The sequence below is a fragment of the Bison bison genome, unplaced genomic scaffold, assembly GCF_000754665.1.
Source record: "Bison bison bison isolate TAMUID 2011002044 unplaced genomic scaffold, Bison_UMD1.0 scf7180017864474, whole genome shotgun sequence".
In the NCBI taxonomy this organism is placed as follows: domain Eukaryota; kingdom Metazoa; phylum Chordata; class Mammalia; order Artiodactyla; family Bovidae; genus Bison; species Bison bison.
In genome coordinates this window covers 5,523,062-5,548,318 of record NW_011495035.1, presented here as the reverse complement: position 1 = coordinate 5,548,318, position 25,257 = coordinate 5,523,062, and the positions used below count along the sequence as shown (strand labels likewise).

At 38.2% G+C, this 25,257-nt stretch overlaps 1 protein-coding gene across 3 annotated transcripts in view; it reads left to right on the top strand.

Moving 5' to 3' along the window:
• Positions 1–25,257, top strand: part of CNTN3 (contactin 3 (plasmacytoma associated)) — a 297,757-nt gene that overhangs the window by 6,745 nt on the left and 265,755 nt on the right. For all 3 annotated transcript variants that reach the window (XM_010862006.1, XM_010862007.1, XM_010862005.1), the window contains exon 2: positions 19,613–19,739. In XM_010862006.1, the coding sequence (XP_010860308.1) occupies positions 19,613–19,739 (127 nt within the window). The remainder of the gene's footprint in view (positions 1–19,612; positions 19,740–25,257) is intronic.

The window sequence follows — 25,257 nt, the reverse complement described above, 5'->3', positions numbered from 1 at the left end:
TCCGACTCTTTGCGACCCCATGGACTGCAGCATGCCAGGCCTCCCTGTCTCCTTCACCATCTCCAGAGCTTGCTCAAACTCATGTCCATTGAATCAGTGATGCCATCCAACCATCTGGTCCTCTGTTGTCCCCTTCTCCTCCTGCCTTCAATCTTTCCCAGCATCAGGGTCTTTTCTAACGAGTCGTTGTCTTTTTGCATCAGATGGCCAGTGTTGGAGCTTTAGTTTCAGTATCAGTCCTTCTAATGAATATTCAGGATTGATTTCCTTTAGGATTGACTGGTTTGATCTTGCAGTCCAAGGGACTCTCAAGAGTCTTCTCCAACACTGCAGTTCAAAGCATCAGTTCTTTGGCGTTCAGCCTTCTTTATGGTCCAAAACTCACATTCATACATGACTACTGGAAAAACCATAGTTTTGACTATATGGACCTTTGTCGGCAAAGTAACATCTCTGCTTTTTAATATGCTGTCTAGGTTCAACATAACTGTTCTTCCAAGAAGCAAGCATCATTTAATTTTGTGGCTGTAGGTTTAGGATCCTATTTAAGAAAAGTGGGCTTCCCTGGTTTTTCAGACGGTAAAGAATCTGCCTGCATTTCAGGAGACCTGGGTTCGGTCTTTGGGTTGGGAAGACCTTCTGGAGAAGGGAATGGCTACCTACTCCAGTATTCTTGCCTGGAGAATTCCATGGACAGCGGAGCTTGGTAGGCTACAGTTCACTGGGTTGTGAAGACATGACTGTTGAAATGAATGGACAGAAAGTGTTGCCCTAGAGAGACTGGGCTGCTGAAAGGAAAATGGTGCCTGTGACATAGAGCCACTTTGAATTCAAAAAGTGTGAGGCTTAATTGGTATTAGCTTGCTTAGAATTGCCTTGATGGGCCAGCTGGCTGAGGGATCACATTGCTATTCCTAATAAAATTCTAGGCCTGGCCTCTGTATTTATCTCCTTTGCTTTCCCTCTTGAGGACTGTGAAGTGCTTTCCTGGAATAGATTGTGGACACACACCAGTGTGTATTGCTTCAAGTGACTGCTGATTCATCCCACGCGTTGCTGAGTGTTGGGAATCGGGTTCTTGAGTGTGCTGTATGTATCCTCTATACTGAGCCTGTGCCATCTTGCTCATCAGTATATGAACCTGACTGGAAATGCCCACCAGTGTGGAAATCAGCCGTTTCCTCACAAATGTCAGTTGTCAGTGCCTCCGAGCTTACCTAAAAATTATGACCATCACTGCTTGGCTGTCCTCAGTGCTCAGCACTGTGCAGGGTATTTTACTACATGTTTCTGTAATTCTCACATCATTTTGTTGATTTGTGACTGTGCTGGGTGTTCATTGCTGCATGCACGTGGGCTTGTCTCTAGCTGCGGCAAGCAGAGGTTACTCTTTTTTTTTTTTTTAATTTTTTTAATTAATTTTATTTTATTTTTAAACTTTACATAATTGTATTAGTTTTGCCAAATATCAAAATGAATCCACCACAGGTATACATGTGTTCCCCATCCTGAACCCTCCTCCCTCCTCCCTCCCCATACCATCCCTCTGGGTCGTCCCAGTGCACCAGCCCCAAGCATCCAGTATCGTGCATTGAACCTGGACTGGCATCTCGTTTCATACATGATATTTTACATGTTTCAATGCCATTCTCCCAAATCTTCCCACCCTCTCCCTCTCCCACAGAGTCCATAAGACTGTTCTATACATCAGTGTCTCTTTTGCTGTCTCGTATACAGGGTTATCGTTACCATCTTTCTAAATTCCATATATGTGCGTTAGTATACTGTATTGGTGTTTTTCCTTCTGTATAATAGGTTCACTCTGTATAATAGGTTCCAGTTTCATCCATCTCATTAGAACTGATTCAAATGTATTCTTTTTAATGGCTGAGTAATACTCCATTGTGTAGAGGTTACTCTTTACTTATGGTGTGCAGGCTCTCATTGCGGTGGCTTCTCTTGTGGTGGCGCACTGGCTGTAGGACCCATGGACTTTGGTAGGTGTGGTACATGGGCTCAGTGGTTGTGGCACTTGGAGTTAGTTGCTCCATGACAGGTGGCATCTTACTGGACCAGGGATTGAACCCCTGACTTCTGCATTGGCAGGCAGATCCCATACCACTAAGCCATCAATGAAGCCTTCTCATATACTTCCTGTCTTTCGTTTTAGCTCAGTTTGAAAACTTCTTTTTCTTTTGCTTAATATATCATTTGGATCCCATGGTAGTGAAAAAGCCTGACAGGCATCCCATGGGGATCCTTTCCTCCACTTCATCTTTTCCAGTGACACCCTCGCCCCAGTACCCTCGCTGTTTGCATACATGCATAGCTTGGTCATCAGAAAATGTCCATGCAGAGGGACCGTTTTTTCATCCATATTACTTTCAAAGGAAAATTCTCACCCAAAAACCTGCTGCATATTTTAATTGGGGAAGTGGCACAGCTGCTTGTTCCGTTTTGCCAGTGAAGCCTAAGGTGCCCTGTCTATACTTCCTCCTCACCAAAGATCATAGAGATCCAATTTATCTTCACTTCTGCACGTCGCTTTCTTTGAACAGCAGTCCTCACTTTAAGTTTGAGACAGTGTCAAGAGACAGAACTCTGTGAGTAGATACGCAGCACTGTGCGCTTAGTTGGTCAGTCATGCCTGACCCCCTGCTGCCCCATGGACTGTAGCCCGCCAGGCTTCTCTGTCCTTGGAATTCTCCAGACAAGAATACTAGAGTGAGTTGCCATTCCCTTCTCCAGGAGATCTTCCCGACCTAGGGGTCAAACCTGGGTCTCCTGCACTTAAGGCAGATTCTGTACCATCTGAGCCACCAGGCAATGCATGCAGCACTGGATGTTATTTTACAAAAAACATTTTAAATTTAAAATTATTTAATGAGAATAGTATGTGGTAGGGAGCAATTGAATTATGGACACATCTTTACATGTATAAGTATCTGTGTGTATAATTTGAAGAAACTATAGGAGAAGATAGACATTTTATCTCTTTTTTTTTTTATTTGATATAGCTTTCCATAAGCTTAAAGCACTATCACATTATTGAACAACTTTTGGAGGTTTTATTTGCCAACTGTGGAGGTTTAGCTGTTTTTTTGTGGTTGGTAATTGTCCAGTGATTGCCAGTTTTCTTTTGTTTTTTTACAGAAGGGTAACTAACAATGCCCACAAGGAACACCGCATTTATTTCTTTGAAGGTTGTCAGTGAAAATGAGAAGGCAAATGACATTTGGAAATGGCTGAAATGTTAGAATTTATTTGTCCCTCAGTAGATAAATATAATTGTTCCACATCCTTTTTTATTTATTATTTCTTTTATCTTTCAAGTGAATGGCATAATTGGAGCCTGAAATAACTGCCATTGCATTACCAAAGCAGTTGTGCATCACTGTGACACTTCTACTTGTAAAATTCCATGTTAGAAGGTTAAGATTAAAGTATTGCTGTTAATAAAATGTTTGTTCAATGTTCCATTCATTTTGAAAACCATCTGTTGAATGTGAAACACTGCTTTTTGGTCAGACTGTGTTTTGGGCATTTATTGTGTATAAAGGAAGAAAACAACAAACTTGATCTTGGCAAAAAAGGGAAAGACAAAAAAATCTACTGTATCCCTACTAGATTTACCAATGCAAATGTGCTTCCTCTTCCAACTGCTGCCTGGCAGCTGAGGAATTAAGCTCTTATCTTAGTAGGATAAGAGTCACCTGTTAGGTTTACTTATTTATAAGATTGCTGGAGACAAAGGTAATGTTCCCACCTGTCACTTAAACAGGAGGCAATTTGTTCCTTTTAACTAAAAGAACAGTTTAAAAAAAAAAGAAAGAAAGGAGGGCTTTCTCAGGTAGATCTGATGCCCGGCTTGTATTGAGTGACCTTGGGAGACTATTTCAAGGAAGAGTGGCTTTTTTCTTGGACTTACTGTATAGTCACTGAGAACCCCATCATCTGTGGTCAAGAAAGAAAATTCAAGGGATGGTGTGAGATGGTGTGGTGGCTCATGAATTCACATTCTCTGAACCCATGACTTAATTCACTTTTTTTTTTCTTTTTAAACTTGAGAGTGGAATTTGTAAGCTGCTATTTTGAGTGGCTCTGATGACTAACTCAATTAATTCCAAGCATGTGAACTTTATTTGCTCCTCTGATCCTACAAGCAAGGAGGTGTGGTGAAGGATACTGTTGGCTGGACTTAAGGCATCCAGGTGGTGCTGGGATTGGTTGCTACCATTGTGACATTGATTGCTACTGCCTATGGACATGGGATTCCCCGGTGGCTCAGATGGTAAGGTATCTGCCCTCAATGAAGGAGACCTGGGCTCAGTTCCTGGGTTGGGAAGATCCCTGGAGAAGGAAATGGCAACCCACTCCAGTACTCTTGCCTAGAAAATTCCATGGATGGAGGAGCCTGGTGGGCTACAGTCCACGGGGTCACAAAGAGTCGGAAATGACTAAGGGACTTCACTTTCACTTTCGTGGACATGGGGCATTGATAAATTTCAACAGTTGTTTAGAGAATACATGAATACTGGGAACAGAATGTCCCTGTTCTTCAATATACGTCTCTTGTTCTAAGAATATGCCCACTCAAAGGGCAGTCTCATGTGCCACCCAGGTAGGTTTAAAGAAGGATGGCAGTTTTGTGTTTTTATGTGTTTTGTGTGCATTTTTATTCTAGCATTAAGTTTTTATAGCAGGACTCCTGGAATTTTAGTCTACACCTAAGACTTGCATAACTACATGTTCTTTCACAGGATTTTAGTGATTTTAATACGCTTTGACTTTTTGACTCTATAGGAAAACCTTTTCATTCTGACCTCATGAGTATGTGTGTGTGCACACACTCACACATGATATTTAAACTCAAACATATGTATAAGAAATATAGAAAAGCGGTCACATGCAGAGCATAATTATGTAGGTAATTATGAAATATTGGATGTTGAACAATGTGATGCATGGGTTTCTGAGTGCCCATCTATCTTTTAGTTAAGAAATAATATTTACTACAGCATATTCAGTGCCACACAAGCCTTTTTTATGTGCTTGATTACACAGCAAAGTAAAATGAGGATCCTCAGTGCTGTGGCAATAATTTCTATTATGGGAGAAGAGAGAAGATACACCTCCTGCTAACAGCAATATAAGAGAATCCCGTGTTTTTTTTTCTGCTTCGTGGGGTTTTTGAATGCTCTTTGCTGTTACCTTGTTGAGTTTTCCATTGACACTTCATTGGTGAGTAATTATTTGAAGACAGAGTGGAAAGTAAATACTTGTTGGAGAATTGTCTCTCAGTGAGAACTGATGGCATGCGTGTCTTGACGATTCCATATTTCAAAACTTTTTGAAGCAGTCACCCTCCACAGGCACCTTTTTTCTTTGGCATAATATTTGCAATTATTTGCTCAAACCAGGTAAGTGAACACAGGTGCCAGTGTTCACAACCATCATGAAAATAAGGAAAATCGCATCCTATTTTTTGTGTCTTGTAGATATGAGACTCTAGTGAATGAAGTCATTTATTAGGCTGCCTTCTCATAAACTACTAGTCCTCAACCAGAGATAATTAAACATTTGACATGAGGGCTAGGCAAAAAAATGCAGTAACAATACCATTTATGATACTGCTGCTTGCTGTATTAAAATTTTTTGCTTATCTCTGCATCAAAAGCCCTGTAATATTGGTATCATTCCTGTAGAGCAGTAGAGAATTCAGGGACTCTGAGAGCTAAAATGACTTCCTAAACCTAGATAGAAGTATTATAAAATAAATCTTTTTTCTCACAAGGCAAAGTCACTGTTCTGCTAACAGACGTAGCTTTTCCTAAAGCCGTGGTCAGCATACTTTTTAATAGAATGTTCAGATAGGATGTATTTTGGGCTTTGCAGTCCATATGGTCCCTGTCATGACTACCCATCTCTGCCGCTGTAAAACGAAAGCAGCCACAGATAGTACCTGGCTGTGTTCCAGTGACACTTTATTTATGGACACTGAAATTTGAATTTCATATTATTTTTCATGTGACATGGAATATTATATTTTTGATTCACAGGTCATAACATAACAGATGCTGTTGAATTTGACCAATGGGCCATAGTTTTCTGATCCCAGTTCTAAAGCATAAATACATGTTTTTTTCAGATCATTTTTTAATCAAGCACTTATCATGCTATCATGGGCAAGGTATTTTGCTGTATGCTCTAAGGGAATAAAGGAGAAGGAAATGGCAACCCACTCCAGTACTCTTGCCTGGAGAATCCCATAGATGGAGGAGCCTGGCGGGCTACAGTCCATGGGGTCGCAAAGAGTCGGACACGGCTGAGCAACTTCACTTTCTAAGGGAATAAAAAGGCAGTCGGTTGAGGAAAAAGAAGGAAACCTTCATGGAAATTACTAAAATATAGATGCTTTGGGAGAGGTATAATCCAGTAGATTCCATTGAATTTCTGATAAAATGGAGTTAATTTTGGCTGGACTATCAAAATAATACTCTGTGTCTTGAAGGACAGACTGGGGAAACATTCCAGACAGAAGAATGGCATAAATCAATTAAGGATAACTTATTTAGTAAATACAGTTATTCTGCATATAATTATAGATGACATTCTTACTGACAGCCCTGCCTGTAGGACTGCCTTCAGGGGAAGCTGAAAATGTGCTCTGTCTCTGTGACAGTGCCCAGACAAGGAGGGCCAAGAGACAGACAAGGCCTACTATTGCTAGACCTATGATTTTTTTAAAGGTGAATTTTGAATTTATACCTAATACATTTCGATTTTTAAATGAGGTCAAACTAAAGATTCCAAATATATATGGTGGGTCACATCATACAAGCTCCATATAATTAGAGAATCACAGATTTGCTGAACTCCAGAAAGACAGTCTAGCTCGGGTTCTATCTGAAAAGCAAACATGACTTCCTAAGTTAAACTCAAATTCTGAGGTAAAGAGAAATGTGGAGGATGTTCAGGCATTCAACAAGTGACTGATAGAAATCCTAACATTCCATCCTAACCTTAGAAGATTTAGACTAAAGTACATCAAGACTGTATATTGTCACCCTGCTTATTTAACTTATATGCAGAGTACTTCGTGACAAACACTGGGCTGGATGAAGCACAGGCTAGAATCAAGATTGCCAGGAGAAATATCAATAACCTCACATCTGCAGATGACACCACCCTTATGGCAGAAAGTGAAGAATGAAAGAGCCTCTTGATGAGGGTGAAAAAGGAGAGTGAAAAAGTTGGCTTAAAACTCAACATTCAGAAAACTAAGATCATGGCATCTGGTACCATCACTTCATGGCAAATAAATGAGGAAATAGTGGAAACAGTGACATGCTTTATTTTGGGGGCTCCAACATCACTGTAGGTGGTGACTGCAGCCATGAAATTAAAAGACACTTGCTCCTTGAAAGAAAAGTTATGACCAACCTGGACAGCATATTAAAAAGCAGAGACATTACTTTACCAACAAAGGTCCATCTAGTCAAGGCTATGGTTTTTCCAGTATTCATATATGGATGTGAGAGTTGGACTATCAAGAAAGCTGAGTGCTGAAGAATTGATGCTTTTGAGCTGTGGTATTGGAGAAGACTCTTGAGAGTCCCTTGGACTGCAAGAAGATCCAACCATTCCATCCTAAAGAAAGTCAACCCTGAATATTTATTGGAAGGACTGATGCTGAAGCTGAAACTCCAATACTTTGGCCACCTGATGTGAATAACTGACTCATTGGAAAAGACCCTAATGCTGGGAAAGATTGAAGGTGGGAGGAGAAGGGGATGACAGAGGACGAGATGGTTGGATGGCATCACTGAATCAATGGACATGACTGAGTAAACTCCAGAAGTTGGCGATGGACAGGGAGGCCTGGTGTGCTGTAGTCCATGGGGTCACAAAGAGTCAGACATGACTGAGGGACTCAACTGAACTGAACTGAAAAATTTAGCCTGAAGATTTAGACTAAGGGCTGATTATGTGTTAAGGAAATTTGTGATTTACGTGTGTCACAGATACAGGTATCATTGTATCACAGATCTGGGGTTGTTCTGCAAAGAGATCCATCCCATGGAATGGTCAAAGTTGTGCAGATGCTAATGTTTTGAAATCCTCTTGAAACCCGTCTTCAAAATAACATTAAGCATAAAAAACTTCCTTAGGTATCTGGGTAATAAACAGCCCACCAAAAGCTCAAGATTCTGGTGGCTATTCAAACAAGTCATTAAAATTCAGAAATGGGACTTTGCTTCAGCACTCAGAGTTTATAAACGAGATTACTAATAAAGTGTTGTTGCTTTTAAACTGCTTTTCATGTGTGGCTTTAGGAAAACAACTCCTGTGTAGTATTTGTATTCTCAGTACTGCAAAGGAGTGTGTGTAACGTAGATGGCCAAGATCCTACAAATTGCCCAAACAGAAATAGCCACCCAATAATAGTGAATGCTTCTAGTATAAGAAAGGGAAAGATACAAGCAACTGAATGAAGAGTTCCAGAGAATAAAAAGGAGAGATAAGAAGCCCTTCTTAAATGAACAGTGCAAAGAAGTAGAGGAAAACAATAGAATGGGAAAGATTAGAGATCTCTTCAAGAAAGTTAGAGATGCTAAGGGAATATTTCATGTAAGGATGGGCATGATAAAGGCCAAAAACGATAAGGACCTAACAGAAGTAGAGAAAATTAAAGAGGTGGCAAGAATACATAGAACTATACAAAAAATGTCTTAATAAGCTGGATAAGCACGATGGTGTGATCATTCACCTAGAGCCTGGAGTGTGAAGTTGAGTGGGCCTTAAGAAGCATTACTCTGAACAAAGCTAGTGGAGGTGATGGAATTCTAGCTGAGCTATTTAAAATCCTAAAAGATGATGTCATTAAAGTGCTGTACTCATTATGTTGGAAATGTGGAAAACTCAGCAGTGGGCACAGGACTGGAAAAAGTCAGTTTTCCTTCCAATCCCAAAGAAAGGCAATGCCAAAGAATCTTCAAAGTACTGGACAGTTGTTCTCATTTCACATGCTAGCAAGATTATGCTCAAAATCCTTCAATTTAGGCTTCAGCAGGATGTGAACCAGGAATTTCCAGGTGTACAAACTGCATTTAGAAAAGGCAGAGGAACCAGGGATCAAACTGCCAACATTCATTGGATCATGGAGAAAGCAAGAGAATTCCACAGAAACATCTACTTCTGCTTCATTGACTGCATTTAAGCCTTTGACTGTGTGGATTATAACAAACTATGGAAAATTCTTCAAGAGATGGGAATACCAGACTACCTTACCTGTCTTGGGAGAAACCTGAATGAGGGTCAAGAAGTAACAGAATTCGATATAAAACAGTTGACTGGTTCCAAATTGGAAAAGGAGTGCAATGATCTGTTATATTGTCACCCTACTTACTTAACTTCTATGTAGGGTATACATCCGAAGTGCTGGTCTGGATGAATTACAAGTTGGAATCAAGAATGCTGGGAGAAATATCAACAACTTCAGATATGCAGGTGATGATACCAATCTAATGGCAGAAAGTGAAAAGGAACTAAAGAGCCCCTTTATGAAGGTGAAAGAGAAGAGTGAAAAAGGTAGTTTGGAACTCAACATAACAAAAAAACCTAAGATCGTGGCATATGGTCCTATCACTTTATGGCAAATAGAAGGAAAAAAAGTGGAAGCAGTGACAGATTTTCTTTCCTTGGGCTCCAGAATCACTGTGGATGGTGACTGTAGCAATGAAATTCAAGACACTTGACCCTTGAAAGGAAAGTTATGACATTATACAGAGCAAAGTAAGTCAGAAAGAAAAATACCATTACAGTATATTAATGCATATATATGGAATTTAAAAAGATGGTAACGATGACCCTGTATGCGAGGCAGCAAGACAGACACAGATGTAAAGAACAGACTGTTGGACTCTGTGGATGAAGATGAGGGTGGGATGATTTGAGAGAATAGCATTGAAACATGTGTATTAACATATGTGAAATAGATCGCCAGTCCAGGTTTGATGCATGAGGCAGGGTGCTCAGGGCTGGTGCACTGGGATGACCCTGAGGGATGGGATGGGGAAGGAGGTGGGAGGAGGGTCAGGATGGGGAACATATGAGCACCCATGGCTGATTCATGTGAATGTATGGCAAAACCACCACAATATTGTAGAGTAATTAGCCTCCAATTAAAATAAAAAGAAAAAAGTTATGACAAACCTAGACAGTATATTAAAAAGCAGAGACATCATTTTGCTAGCAAAAGTCTATATAGTTAAGTTGTTACATATGGATGTGAGAGTTGGACCATGAAGAAGGCTAAGTGCCAAAGAATTAATGCTTTTATACTGTGGTGCTAGAGAAGACTCAAGAATTCCTTGCCTGCAACCAGATCAAACCAGTCAAACCTAAAGAAATCAACCCTTAAAAGACTGATGCTAAAGCTGAAGCTCTAGTACTTTGGCCACCTGATGAGAAGAGCTGACTCACTGAGAAAGACCTTGATGATGGTAAAGATTGAGGACAGGAGCAGAAGGATGTGGCAGAGGATGAAATGGTTAGATAGCATCACCGACTCAATGGACATGAATTTGAGCAAACTCTGGGAAATAGTGGAGGACAGAGGAGCCTGGCGTGCTGTAGTTCATGAGTTCTCAAAGAGTCAGAGTTGACTTTGTGACTGAACAACTACTGTAAAAACATAGTGACGGTATTTTTAAGAGTCACAGATGTAATCATTCAATTAGCTTATAGGAATAAGCTCCTGTTTTCACAAAGTGAATCATTTTTCAGTTAGATATACATATTCCAGTTGGAGATAGAATATTTGCTTATACATTTATCTTGAGAATGGCTATATTCTTTCATTTGATCCTCTATTAACATTTTGTAAGTTAAAGCCGTTTGCAATGAAGCGTAAACACACACATTTCCTTTCAAATACTAATTTATCAAATTATCCAATGTATACAATATGATAGGGATGCTTAGGGGGTAAATATATATATGTTGAATATAGTTATTGTCTTCCAAAAGTTTAAAGACTGGTGATGGAGGAGTTATGAGTGAAAAATAAGTGAAGGTAATGTGTAGTACACTAGGGAAGTTGTGATGAATAAAACATGGAAAAATTGTTCTAATAATTTGCAATGGGAAAAGATTGCTACTAAATGGTTACATGGAGGAAGAATTAATGAAATAATTTAGTGAGTTTCTTTAGACTTCCTAAATGACTGTAGCTTCTCATGTTGTTTTTTAGTCACTAAGTTATGTCTGACTTTGTGACCCTGTGGACTGTAGCCCACCAGGCCCCACTGTCCCTGGGATTTCCCAGACAAGAATTCTGGAGCGGGTTGCCATTTCCTTCTCTGTGTTATCTTTCCAGGGTCAAACCCACATCTCCTGCATTGGCACAGGAGGCACATTCTTTACCACTGAGCCACCTGGGTAGCCTGTGACTTCTCATGTATATCAGCAAGATGTTCTTCAGGATGGTGGTACCAAAATTCTAGAGAGATGTAACTCATCCTTACTAGCCCTTAGGTTTATTATTTATAATCTGTATCAATATTAACAATAGCAGTAATGTTCAAATGAGTACTGTTTTTTATTCAGTATTCAATATTCACTTAGAATTAGGTGACTTGGTGGATATAAAATGTCTAGAGTAGGGCCTGATCCTCAATGTTTATTTTTTTCTTTGTTAACTTTTGAGACTGTGCATGTGTTTATATGAAGTATATTATGATGAGGGATTTTTCTCCATATTATACAGGACGAAGGAGCTATGTTTTTCAGAGTAAAATTTGTTTCCTTCCTTTGACTACCAGCAGGACACAATACTGTTTGTTCTTCCCAAGCCTACAGATGTAGTGATTTCACAGATTTGGAGAAGGCTCACTTGTCACCACTACATCTTGGGACCACAGAAACTTTTTCCATGTTGAATGTGGTTTGTTCTTTTCCTTCATTGCCACGATTCTTAAGTGAAGGAAATGAAAGAAATACCTTGCAATCATTACAATTTTACTCCCCTCCCCGAAAATAGTAATCTTGGACTCTGGGGACAAGAAAGTATGCTTCTAGACCATGGATTGTCAAATTAGGGGTAGAAAATGAAATAGAATAAAATAGAAAAAAGTGTTATGATTCTGCATGCAGTAAGAATTAGTACTATTTCAAGGAACTTTTTAATCAGTTGTGTATGTGATTATATACACATGCACACTGTATCTACAATAAATCACGATGGAAAGTGAATCTAAGTTGTAGGTCAAATGAAAAATAATTTGAAAAATTATTTAATTATTCATGTTTCTGCAACTCTGAGACTCACCCAAGAAGACCCCAGAGTTCCAGATACAGTTTTGGGAGTGGTTGTTCATTGTCTTACTTTCTTTGATCTCTATACCTACCCAATAACCCAGTTTAATTCCCCACTAATGGTCTAGAAATATAAAAGCAAGTCCCTGTTTGGGAAAAGAAGTGGGAAGAGGGAACTAGATTGTATCTCATATACTCAGATGTTTACAGACACCGTTCCCGCTTCTGCTTGCTGATGTGCAGGCAAGAAAAGAATATCCTCCCTTCGACTTTATGAGATTACAGCTGCAAAAATACTACAAAATGCAATCACTGGTTCATATTACTTCTTAATAGCTTCTCCATTATAACCATTTTATAACAGGGAATTTTTTATTGTATAATTATTTTTTCATAGAAACAATAGCCTTCAACTAGAGTTTGATATGAAACATCCTTATTAAAATACACAGAGAATCATGCCTGAGCCCCAGAGAGCCTTGACCCAATCTCTTTGGTAAAGAATAGAAACCACAAATACAACCAACTCTATTAAACTCTCCAAGAGAAGTTTACTAAAGAAATGTGTGTTTTTTTTTTTTAATTTGATTAATGAAATAATGAAGTCTTTTCAGTTCAACATGGTTGGAGAGAACCTTGTGAATTTGCATACTTCAAAGATATTCAGTGGAAGTTGGTATAATAGAAAGCGGGGATATAAGTGTTGTTTTTTTTTTTTTCCATTTTGAATAAATGAGCCGTGAATTGTGTACTCCTGAGTGTACTGTACACATTCCACACTGTATCTTTCAATAGCATTATAAGATATTTATTATGTTGAGTTGCTGTTAAGCCATCTATCAAGAAAGGTATAATTATGGACTGGGTATTATGGAACTATGTCAGAGATATTCAAAAGCACTAGAACTCACATTCATAAGACAATAACGTATTTAAATAAAGAAAGGGACAGTATTATGAAAACATTTTAATCTACTTCGACCTATCTCCTCTATGTTTGTTTTGTTCCCAATACATTATTTCTTGTCATAGGACTGTACATTGTTTAAACATCTTTCAAATGTAAAGAATATTCCACAAATCAGAAATACAGCAATTGGATTAAAAGCATCAAGATAAAATATCATATTCTCTCAGAAATATACCCAAGTTCTCTAATATTACTCAGCTATATTATATATTGAATGTTAATCCATCCAGTGAAATAGATGGTATCTTACATCAAAATCTGTGATTGGTTTACTGAAGTGCCAAAATCCAGATCTTTAACTTTAAACATGACTGTTATGTACATAAATGTGTCTGGGTATGAACCTTATTACTTTTTTTTTTACAAGCAGGTTGCAGTGAGAGGAAAAATGCAATTTTTGGGTAAAAAACTTTTTCCTGCATTGAAAGGTATCTGCCACTTTATGGAAGAACATTCATTTATGTGAACATTTATTTCTAGTACTTGTAAAGCTCAAACAGCTGCTTTCAGTTCCAATTCTCTAACTATTGAGCACTGCTTCCCTTGCAGTTTTTCCATTTGGGGTATGAATGAAGCATGAACTAAAGATTGAGCAAAACATGTAGTAAGCTGTTAACTTACAATTTAAAGAATTTTTTATCAGTTTCTCTGTCATGCTGTACTACACCAAATATATGTCATGCTCCAACATTTTTCCTTTTAACCTAATTGCTTGATAGCATTTCCGATATGGAAAATGGATGAATTGGCTATTCTTCATAAGCATTTTATTGGCCTTTCTCATCTAAAGCATGCTGTATTGTCTCCCCCCCTTTTTTTAGTGTGTGGTTGACAGTAAATTCAGCTGCAGGTGATAACAATGCATTAAAGGTTTATTTTCCCAACACATAATGTTTAGAGTTAACGTAGTTCATATTGATTCAAGAGCTCAAGGATGTGAGGGCTCTTTTCTAGAAGATCCTAGTGGATTTTCCTCTACCTCTTATGGCTTAGCTGGAAAAGAATCCGCCTACAATGTCGGATACCTGGGTTCGATCCCTGGATTGGGAAGATCCCCTGGAGAAGGGAAAGGCTACCCACTCCAGTATTCTGGCCTAGAGAATTCCATGGACTGTATAGTCCATGGGGTCTCAAAGAGTGGATACGACTGAGCAACTTTCACTGCACTTGTTACTGGTTGAATTGTATCGCCTGAATATTTGTATGTTGAAGCTGTAATCCTTAGGACCTCAGAAAGTGACATTATTTGGACACAGGGTCATTGTAGATATCATTTTTGAAGATGAGATCATCAGGGCAGACCCTAATCCATTATGACTGTATCCTTATTAAGGGGGGTTAGAATTCAGGCATAAAGACGCACACAGAGGGAAGATGTGGTAAAGAGACACAGGGAGAAGGTGGCCACCTGCAAGCCAAGGAGATGGGCCTGGAACTCATCTTAGGGCCCTCTGAAGAATTCAGCCCTGCCCACACCTTGATTTCAAAGTCCTAGTCTCCAGACTGTGAGATGAGTTAAGTTCTGCTTCTTAAACATCCCAGTTTGTGGTACTCTGTTATGGCAGACCTGGCAAACTAATGAACCCCTTTGCAGTTGTTCCTGGTCTCATAGTTAATCCCCGCTGTCTGCCCTGCTCCCCAGAGTCAGAAACTGCAGAGGTCTGGAAAGGCAACATAGCTGGTGCTTTTCATATCTCAGGTGAAAGGCGGGTTCTGTTGGCAGGGAAAACAGTTCTGGAAGAACTGTTGAGTCAACAGCAGACAGTATCTGCCACAGCTGGTTTTTCATGTGATGCACATGTCTGGCATTCAGATATTTGTTAAAGAAATTATTGAAATGTTTGGCCTTTCCTGACTTTGGAAGAATATTAATGAAATTGTATTTCAATCATTTCTTGCCTTTTTTTCTAGCATTTTCTAGCTGTAAGGCACCAATGCCAAAATCAGTGGTGATGTCCCACGGCTACAAAGTGTTTCTGTCCATCTCAAATGTCCTTCCCTGTGGAATAATAGGGCTTGTTTTATAGATCTCGTATCATTGGTGGCATATATTTTTCTTCCTTCTCTGACTTGCACTAGACATCCTTCTGTTTAGGTTGGGTATCTCTTTTAAGTACATTGAAAATTCCTTTCTAGATCCACTGTCTCTTAAATTCTTTCTTAGATAGCACTACCATCCTAGCTCCCTTTTGGATTGACCATTTCCTCCTGTATTGTGCCGTGTAGCTATGGTGCAAGTCTGCCAGGGGAAATGGGGAATATGCTTTCCTTTTCTGTGTGAATTTCAGGAGTAACATTACAGTCTTTTAGGATTTTCATTTCTTCTAGTAAAAGTAATGCAACTGCCTGCAATCCTTTGTCTGTTTCTCTCTGTCATTCTTCATAAAAATTGTACAGAGTATGACCATTAGAATTGATTTGCCACAGTTTGATCTTTTAGTGACATTACCTTAGGAGCTCATAATGCTTGTACTTACATTCAAAGGCAGTTATTCCTTATAGCCTCTGGGTGTTTGGGGGAAAGAAAAAAAAAACCACCTCAGGATTGGATTTTTCGACTTATTAGTCCCGTTCGGAAATGTTATATGCCCTTTATTTTAGGTTGTAAACTTAAAATGGAGCTTAGGAGCCAGGCCAACATATCAAAAAAAAAAAAAAAAATGCCCTGTCACAGAAAGTAAAGTTTAGCATCAATCTAAATGTTACATTGAATCCCTTTACTTAGGCATGAAACCCTCTTCTGTTTTCAGTCAAACTGCTTTCTGCTGGTTACGTGTAAATAGTCAAGGTTTTGTCCTTTGGAGGATCAAAATTAGCTTTGAAGAAACTGTTGGATAATTTCCTTTAGGTTAGTGAAGACCTCAGAACTTTTTTTCCTTTTAAGCTTATATTGCTAGCAGGAGACTAGAATATTATAACCCAGCATCTCTCATCACCGATTTCATTCCGGGGAAACAAGATTGAGAGGCCTTTGTCTCTCATGTAAAGCATGAACCAGCCTGTCATGTTTGATTATTATTTGCACTTACATTTTAGGAGTCATCGGAGACTCGGGAATGGCTGCTGGTGGTCTGAAATGCCTTTAGGAGCCTTAAATTTCAGAAGTGCCTGGTATGTGCCTCAGAGGCTGTTAACTCTAGTGTGTCATCAGGAAATGTTATGTGCTCAATTGCTCAGTCATGTCCAACTCTGCGACCCCATGGACTGTAACCTGCCAGGCTCTTCTGTCCATGAGATTTCCCAGGCAAGACTACTGGAGTGGGTTGCCATTTCCTTCTCCAGCAGATCTTCCCGACCCAATGATCAAACCCATGTCTCCTGCCTTGCAGACAGGTTCTTTACCACTAGCACCACCTGGGAACACCATCATCAGGAAATACTGAAGTTGACAAAGCAAGTTGATGGTTAGTTTTCACCTTTGACTCTATTTAGAACAGTGTAGTTTAATGGAAAGAGAAACAAACCAAGAATATGACCATTGGGCTGTGATCCCAGGTTTCTCAGCCAAAAACTGTGTTACCGTGGTTGATTATTTAACCTCTTTGGGTCTCATTTCTTCTGGGGAGGCTGAACAACTATAAGGTGAGAATATAAGCTCTGGAATTAAAACCTTAACTTTGTCATTCACCAGCTGTAAAATAATATCTGTCTTACGTTGAGTTATTACGAGAATTTCTTCATCTTAATCACCTGTTCAGCAGATATTGAATAGCTGCCATGCTCTAGGAGTTGGAGAAGCAGCAATGAATTCGATACAAAATAAAGGGCAAGCACTTATATAAATGTGTCTAATATTTATAGATAGTGAGATACACAGCTGATGTCTGTGACTGGTGGAAGTGAGGGGTGAGTCATGACATAGTTGGGGGAGGGGCAGTCTTATTTAAGCTGAGAAGATGACATTTATGCTCTGTTCTGAATGACAAAAGGAAATGAGAACACAAGAATAAGAAGGAAGGTCAACCCAAAATTCAGCGTGTCTCAGAGCCAAAGACAAGGATGATGGTGCAGCTGGACCTCAGAAAGTAGGCAGTGGGGCAAATGCAGCCTGGGAATAAGGGAGACAAGGCTTGTGGATGGCTGAGTACAGTGCCTGGCTCATAAATGTTAGCAAATTAGCTGTTATCACCCCTCTTTCAAAAGGGTCTCAGAAAGAAATGCTTCTAATTATTTAATACTGTCGCCTTAAATTAATAGCAGTCTCTGGAGAAGAATTAGAACATCATTTGGGAATTTGACTTTTACTAAATTATGATGAATGTTTGTGTTTTCATTGTGGTCACTTGTAGGAAAATTTTTTTTAAAAACACCTCTATTTATCAATCTTTAGCAGTATGTCCTTGTTGGTTATCTTTTTAAATATAGCAGTGTGTATATATCAATTCAAACTCCTAATCTATTCTTACCCTTCTTCACCCTAGTGACTGTAAGTTGATTCTCTAAAAACACCTTTTTCATTGAAATCACCCTTTTTATCTATACCCAATTTTCCTTTTGTTGGTTTGCTTCCCCAACTTACCTGTTGGTTTCAAACATACACTATTATGTTAATATATTATTGCTGTCAAGCCCTGCAAACATCAATTGGTCAGGACAGCACTGCTATACCATCTCCTAAATGAGTAAAATATATGCCACTCAAAATATTCAGAAGCCATTGCACTAGAAAAAACACTGAAAAAATCTATTTTTTTGTAAATACAGGCAGACATTGTAACAGACAGAAATATATTCAAATTTCTAAGACAGTAAATATTATTAATGATACACTTTTTTTTTTTTTTACTTTTATGCAATAAACTGAGGGGGGAAATTCAAGAAAATGACAGCATTGGCTCTTTTTAATTAAGAGCTGTTTCTTTAGTACCTGTTTCAAAATCCCTTTCTTCTGGAGATTGTCCAAAGGGAAAGTAAGACTTTTTTCCCCCTTGTGACATTTTCCCCTTATATGTAAATAAAAACCAGGGACTTCTGAGGACAGCCCACGACTTTCTTAAATCATTGTGGGCCACAGTAGGGGTTAACTGTGTAGTGATGTTTCAGTGAAGAGTGCTCAGATTCAGCCAAAGCTTGGCGTTTGACTGCACAGTCTCCAGACTGCCGTTTCTATCATCAACTGCACATTCTGAAAAGCTGTGTGTACTTGCATGTTTCATAAACCCACTTTTGGACTCAACCCTTCTCTTCTGTACATTGGGAATAATTACAGGACTTACCTCCTAAAGCGTGGTGAAAGTTACAGAACAGATGTGGACACATAGAGTTCACATGGTGGCTTTCATTGTGGCTTTTTCATCATTTCAATGATTATTTTCAGTAGTGTGTTATTTTACTATTCCTGTTAATATGGGAAATTTTTTGTTAATGTTATAATGCTATTACTACTTAGGTAGCCTAAATTGTTTCTAGGCTTTTTGAATGCTTTTCTATTTAATTTTCTTTGTTATCTCTTCAGAGGTTCTCTTTGTCTCCTAGTCTGGTTATTTATTTTTTCCTGCAGTTTTACTGAGCATTTCAAAATAGGAGTAAGGGGTTTGGTTGTGTTTATATTTTTTCCTGTGAATGTGTTTGTTTTCAGAATGCTCTGCCAATGATTATACAATTGCAGTGGCATAAGCTGTTAGTGATGGCATTATTTCTTTCCTTTTTAAATTCATCATACAAAGACACAGGTTTCTAGTTGTGTATATGTGGAAATTCTCAGGAAGTTCAAGTTCTCTTAACCAAAGTAAAAGCACTTTTTAAAGGACACTTGTTCAGTGTTGTATCCTTCTCTTCAATTTGCTAGTAATCAAATGGAAATCCTACCAAATATTGAGCGTTTTGAGGTTGGAATGCAAAATGACATTGTCAACACTCAGATTTGCATTCGTGGCAAGTATTATGAGAAAGACAATACTCAGGGATTCAAGTGATTTTGAATACAGCTTTAGTTTTGTAAAGAGGCTTATGACAGGAAGACTTCCTAGACCAGGTAATTCACCAATGATAATTTAGGTAGAATTTATATTATAAAAATGATTAGTACAGCCTTATTTATTCTTTTAAGTAATCTTATTAATATGGCAGTGGTTTTGATAGTGATTTTCATTTTCTTAGAAGTGTTACTAGGTTGCAAGGACAGCTTCAGTGATGCCTTGTCAACAAAGCAGTGCCTGCAGAGCATCTTTGTGGATAAGGGAAGAAGCGGTGTCTGCTTCCCTTTTTTAAAAAACAGCACTAGAGACACTGGTTGGTTGCTTTTCTTCTTTGATTCTAGAGTGCAGCTGGTACAGTACCTTTTACTTATTATGATTATTTTTTGGATGTCTTCTACCCATATAGGTGAGCTGCTCTTACAGGGCCCAGTGTTTGTCAAAGAACCCAGCAACAGCATTTTTCCTGTTGGCTCAGAGGATAAAAAAATAACTTTAAATTGTGAAGCACGAGGCAACCCTTCACCTCATTACAGGTACAGTGGAAAAAGTTTGAAAATCCATATTAAAAAAAAAAAGCAATTTGGCAACTGTGAACTTATTTTTTTTGCTTCAGTATACTTATGCTATCAGTAAGTTATAATACATGAAGCTTTATTCAACAGTCATACCTAAACTTTGGGTCCATATTTTGTATATTTGATTGATTGTTTACTTTACAGTAAGAATTCTTGATTAAAGAAAACATGATAGAGTCTCTTAAATAAGCAATGTCTTTTCATTTGATTTGTGGTAGAAATTAATGTATAAACTTGGATTTACATGTAGTTTTGGGGAACACATCCATTGTAGGAATGAAATTAAATATGTTGTAAAAGTATGTAGCAATCACAGTTTTAGAAAAAAGTAACCACATCTATCCTTCTTCCTTTATTATTTTACTGAGTATGTGTTAGAAGGTTCATACAGTGTAGAAGAATAAACTACGTTCCTACTAAAGTCATACTAACTGTTCTAGAAGAGAAAATAAATTTTATTGTATTTTTTTCATGTGAAAGTATACCTTTTTCAAATAATATAAATAATAACCTGTTCACTAGAAACCTTCCAGCAACACAGAAAGGTATAAGGAAAAACAGAAAAAAAAAAACAAAACAAAACTGAACTCCCATCACCTTAAGATAAAAATATAATATTTGGTGAGATGATGATAGTTTATTTGGATGTGATGGGTATATACTTTATTAAATAATACAGGATTAACGATTTTTACTTTTAGGGTTCTCAGGGGACCCACATTAATAAAGAGATGAATTATTTATAAACAGGATATGCTGCTTTTATTTAAATGGTTATGAGAAAGTGCCGGAGGCACCTTGAAAACAGCATGCTCTTTTGAGTACTGCAAGCGTTTGTCTCAAACTCCCTGTTTACAGTCAACTTCGCTTGGCAAAACCTTTTCTATAACCTGAAGGACAAGCAGACTTCAGCCTTTATTAATGAAATTCTTAGTGTTTTGAGTAGTGATGTAGATCTTATTGAACTCCTATTGTTCTCAACCCATGTTGATAATAGTAGCCAGCAATCATTGTTAACTTGGGTCAAGCTTAGGTTAGAAGGTAGACCTTTGTATTTTTGCATTTGCAAGTAAAAGTCAGTTTCTGTCAGCAGGACTCAACAGCGTATATATTGAGCACCTGTTGAGTATTTTCAACACAATAATTGTAATGATCCTGGTTACTGGTCAGAATTGGCTGAGGTGATAGAAGATTTTCTTCTCTCTGCCTTTTCCTTAACCTATAGAAATAAGAAAAGTTGTCAACATGATTTAAAATCAAACAAAAAACTATTTTATGAGCTTGGTCAGTTAATCAGACACTGTACCTGCAACAGGTGGAAATATTTTCTTCTTTGGAGGGAAGATGAACAGATCCACTTAATTAAGACATTGTCCTGGAAACATTTTCACCAGCGTTTTTGTAGGACATTCTAACACTTTCTAAATGCATCTGTTTGTTTCTCCCTGAAATGGAAGATTATCCTTTTAGATATGACTGTAAATATTTTAAAGAATCCATGTGAATGACTGATGCGTGGGCTGGTTTTTTTTTTTTTTTTTTGGTTGTTGTCAGTAAAATTATTTCCTGGCATTTTATCTTATGAATAATTTGGTGATGAATCTGTTCAGTTGAAAACTTGTCAAGATATAAGATATAGTCACGTAGGATTTTATTTCTAAATGAATAGATTAATTATGTTGGTAAAGTAATCAAACAGCAAGAAGTCTTGAGCTTAGAAATTCAGAAATATCTTTTTGTTGTGTTTATTTATTTATCAGGTACTAATTTTAATGCCAGTGTATTACAATTAGAGTAAATACAATTAAAGTACCAAGTGTTTTCAAAATGCTATTGTATAGACATGATATATGTGTTTAAATAAACTGATAACATGTATAAAATGTTGACAAAGTTCTGTCATTTGCACAGTACTTTTTATGTTTTATTGTATGTCCTGAGACTATATGTTGCATTTAGAAACAAATCTGTACCTGAAAATAGGAGATGTGTGACTGAAATTAATTAATCAGTTTTAAGTTTGATAAATGAAGAAATTTTACATGCTAGGTATTGTTTTAAAATATTTGGTTTATAGGCAAATAGAAAACACTTTCATTAGAACTCTAAAGATACTCTGAAGTTAAAACTTCTGACCAGTATAAAATTTCACATTAGAGTTACTAGAAATTGAGACCTAGAAAAAGCATGAGGAAACCTCCTTTCCCTGTGAAAATATTAGGCTTTTCTATAATAAGCAATGATTCCATATTAAACCATGTTATCTGAATCAGTAATTATGCTGATGAGTAGATGGGATTATAGACTACAGTGGGCTGTAATTATACCTCATCTACTTCAGTTCAGTTGCTCAGTCATGTCCGCCCCTTTGCTTAGACAACACCTTCACTTATGGCCTGATTTTTCTCCTAGTTTTTGATTTTAATAGTCAACCAAGTAATATCCTGCATTATTCCTTTACCTGTTCCAGAAGAAAATACACTTGCTGGTTCTTATTTTCTGCTATCCTTTAAAAATTATGAATAAATAGTGCAAATAGGTAATGACTTTAAAAGTGAAAGACAGTGTTAGTTGCTCAGTCGTGTCCAACTCTTTGCCATCCTATGGACTCTAGCCTACCAGGCTTCTCTGTCCATCAAATTCTCCAAGCAGGAATACTGGAGTGGGTAGCCATTTCATTCTCCAGGGGATCTTCCCAGTCTAGGGATTGAACCCGAGTCTTCTGAATTGCAGGCAGATTCTTTACCATCTGAGCCATCTAACATGGGGATTTTTTTTTTTTTACATTAATTTAGAGAAAGGATATGTTTTTGTAAGTATTTATAAATACAAGCACATAGATAAGAAAGAGAAAAGGGAGGGAGGGAGGAAAGAATGAGGGAAGGGAAGAAGGGAGGGTAAAAGAAAGATATCAAGGAGGAAATTAACAGTTCATGTGAAAATGTAAATTAAAAGCAACCCAAACACATTCTCTAAGACTCAGAGTAAAGTCTGAGAGTCTTGTAAAGGAATATCCTTTTGAAAGCCCAGATCCTGTCTTGTAGACTGAAGCAAACTTTTCTGATGAGAGATCTTGTGTTTGTTATTATCCCACTGGGTAAAAAGAACTCTTAACTGGCCATATTAGAAATCTAAAAGTTCAGAAATTCTCAAGAGAAATTACTCATCTTAGGGTTTAATTGAGAATTTTATTCTTTCTTTTGCCTCTTCCCGCTTGAGCCCCAAAGCCTATGTTTAAAGGTTAATTAGTATTCAGTCTGGTTGTAATTGCTGATGATGCTGAAAGAGGTTGCCCTGAGGAAGTATTAATAACATTTTTTAAATGGGAAGGATTTTCTCTGACTTCTCATAGGGTTAAATTTGCCCATCATTTGCTAAGATGAAAGACCCCAAATAAGAAGTTCCCTGGTCACTTCAACTAATGCCATTCAGCATTACAAGGCACATATTGGACTGATCAAGGTTTAATATGGAAATGTCAGTGGGGACCAGGCAAGTAACAAACTAGAAGAGGCGGCCCTTAATAACATGTAGACACATCGAATCATGACAAGAGACTGGCCCACATTTAGCCAGAAGTCCATCCAGTGGTCATGATTGCTTCTGAGCACTGGCCAGTTGTTATCATCCAGGAACCCTGGTCCACTACTACAAAACCTTTTCAAGAGATGTTTAAAACTGAGAAATTTTCTTTTTTTGATTCTCTGTATTTCTAATGTTGACTCTCACTTTTTAAACATAGTAAAGGCCAAAGATGATAAGCCTTAAATGTGAATGTGGGCCATGTGGATTTTGTGTTTACAACATTTAGTCTGGCTCAAGACTTAACAGGCTGTGCCATCCAGTATGGTAGCCAGTAGCCAAATGTGTCCACGTATGTTTAAATCAGTTCAACCAAGAATTCAGTTCCTCAGTCATAGCAGCCTCGTTTCCAGTGCTCAGTAGCCACACGTAGCTAATAGCTACTGTATTGGACACACAAATGGACATTTCTGTGCTTGCAGAAAGTTCTGTTGGACAGCAGTGCTCTACTTTGATCCTTGTTGGATCCACAGCTTTTCTATAAATGTTCTGTTTTATTCTCAGCACAAGGAAGCAACCAGAATATAATTCTCTTCTAGCTTTATATAATAAGTAAGCAATTTTAATGAAGTACAGGGGAGGACTCTTGGATATACACATTGTAAGGACTACATAGCATTGCAAAATGCAGATTTTCAGGCGGTAGTTTCTCCCTTTTAAGTAGCATTTGCTGTAATGGAGTTAGCTCTCATGTGTTTAATTTATTGGAATTCTACTAAGCGCATCCAGTATAAGAAAGAAAAAATAATAATAATGGACTAATTTCTGGCCATCATTTATCCAGGGAGTAAATGAAAGGTGTTTACTTGTTATCTAAAAACACACATCCTTGCAGACACACAAATGTAACACTGTACATGGGACCACATACAGTTTATAGGGTAGAGCATCCATAGCCTATGTATTATATATAGGATGTGATACATTATATTAATACAATATGACTGTATTTAGTATATCTTTGATTATATGCAGTTTGTCCCTTTATTCTTCTAAAGTCTCTTGGTCCTAAGGAGATACAGTGCATTCTGCCAGGTTACTAGGCTCAATTCTCTGTTTATCCTCAAGCTCAACTTCCCTTGGCATCCCGACTTCTCTAGCTGATAAGCTGTGGTCCCCAAACCCACAGTCACTTTTACTAAGAGCAGTGAAATGTTTACATGATTGAAATGATTGCAAACACTAAGTACAAAGAATTTCTGTGGTGCCTGATGGCAAGTAGAGGTAGGCATTTTAAACTTGACTATGCTACCATCTCTCCCATGAAGCCTTCTAGATACCCTCAGACCTGGGTTCCGTGTTCCCACCATGCACTGCCTATTGTACCTATGCCTTCCTGTATTATTAAGTTTACTAAAATGAAGTGTACTTGCCTGGTTGAATGTAACTCCCTTAAGGTGAAGACAGTTCTTTCTTCATCCTTCATTCAAAATGCTTAGCAAATCAGTTCAGTTCAGTCGCTCAGTCATGTCTGAATCTTTGCGACCCCATGAACTGCAGCACGCCAGGCCTCCCTGTCCATCACCAACTCCCAGAGTTCACTCAGACTCATGTCCATCGAGTCAGTGATGCCATCCAGCCATCTCATCCTCTGTCGTCTCCTTCTCCTCCTGTCCCCAATCCCTCCCAGCATCAGAGTCTTTTCCAATGAGTCAACTCTTCGCGTGAGGTGGCCAAAGGACTGGAGTTTCAGCTTTAGCATCATTCCTTCCAAAGAAATCCCAGGGCTGATCTCCTTCAGAATGCACTGGTTGGATCTCCTTGCAGTCCAAGGGACTCTCAAGAGTCTTCTCCAACACCACACTTCAAAGGCATCAATTCTTTGGCGCTCAGCCTTCTTCACAGTCCAACTCTCACATCCATACATGACTACTGGAAAAACCATAGCCTTGAC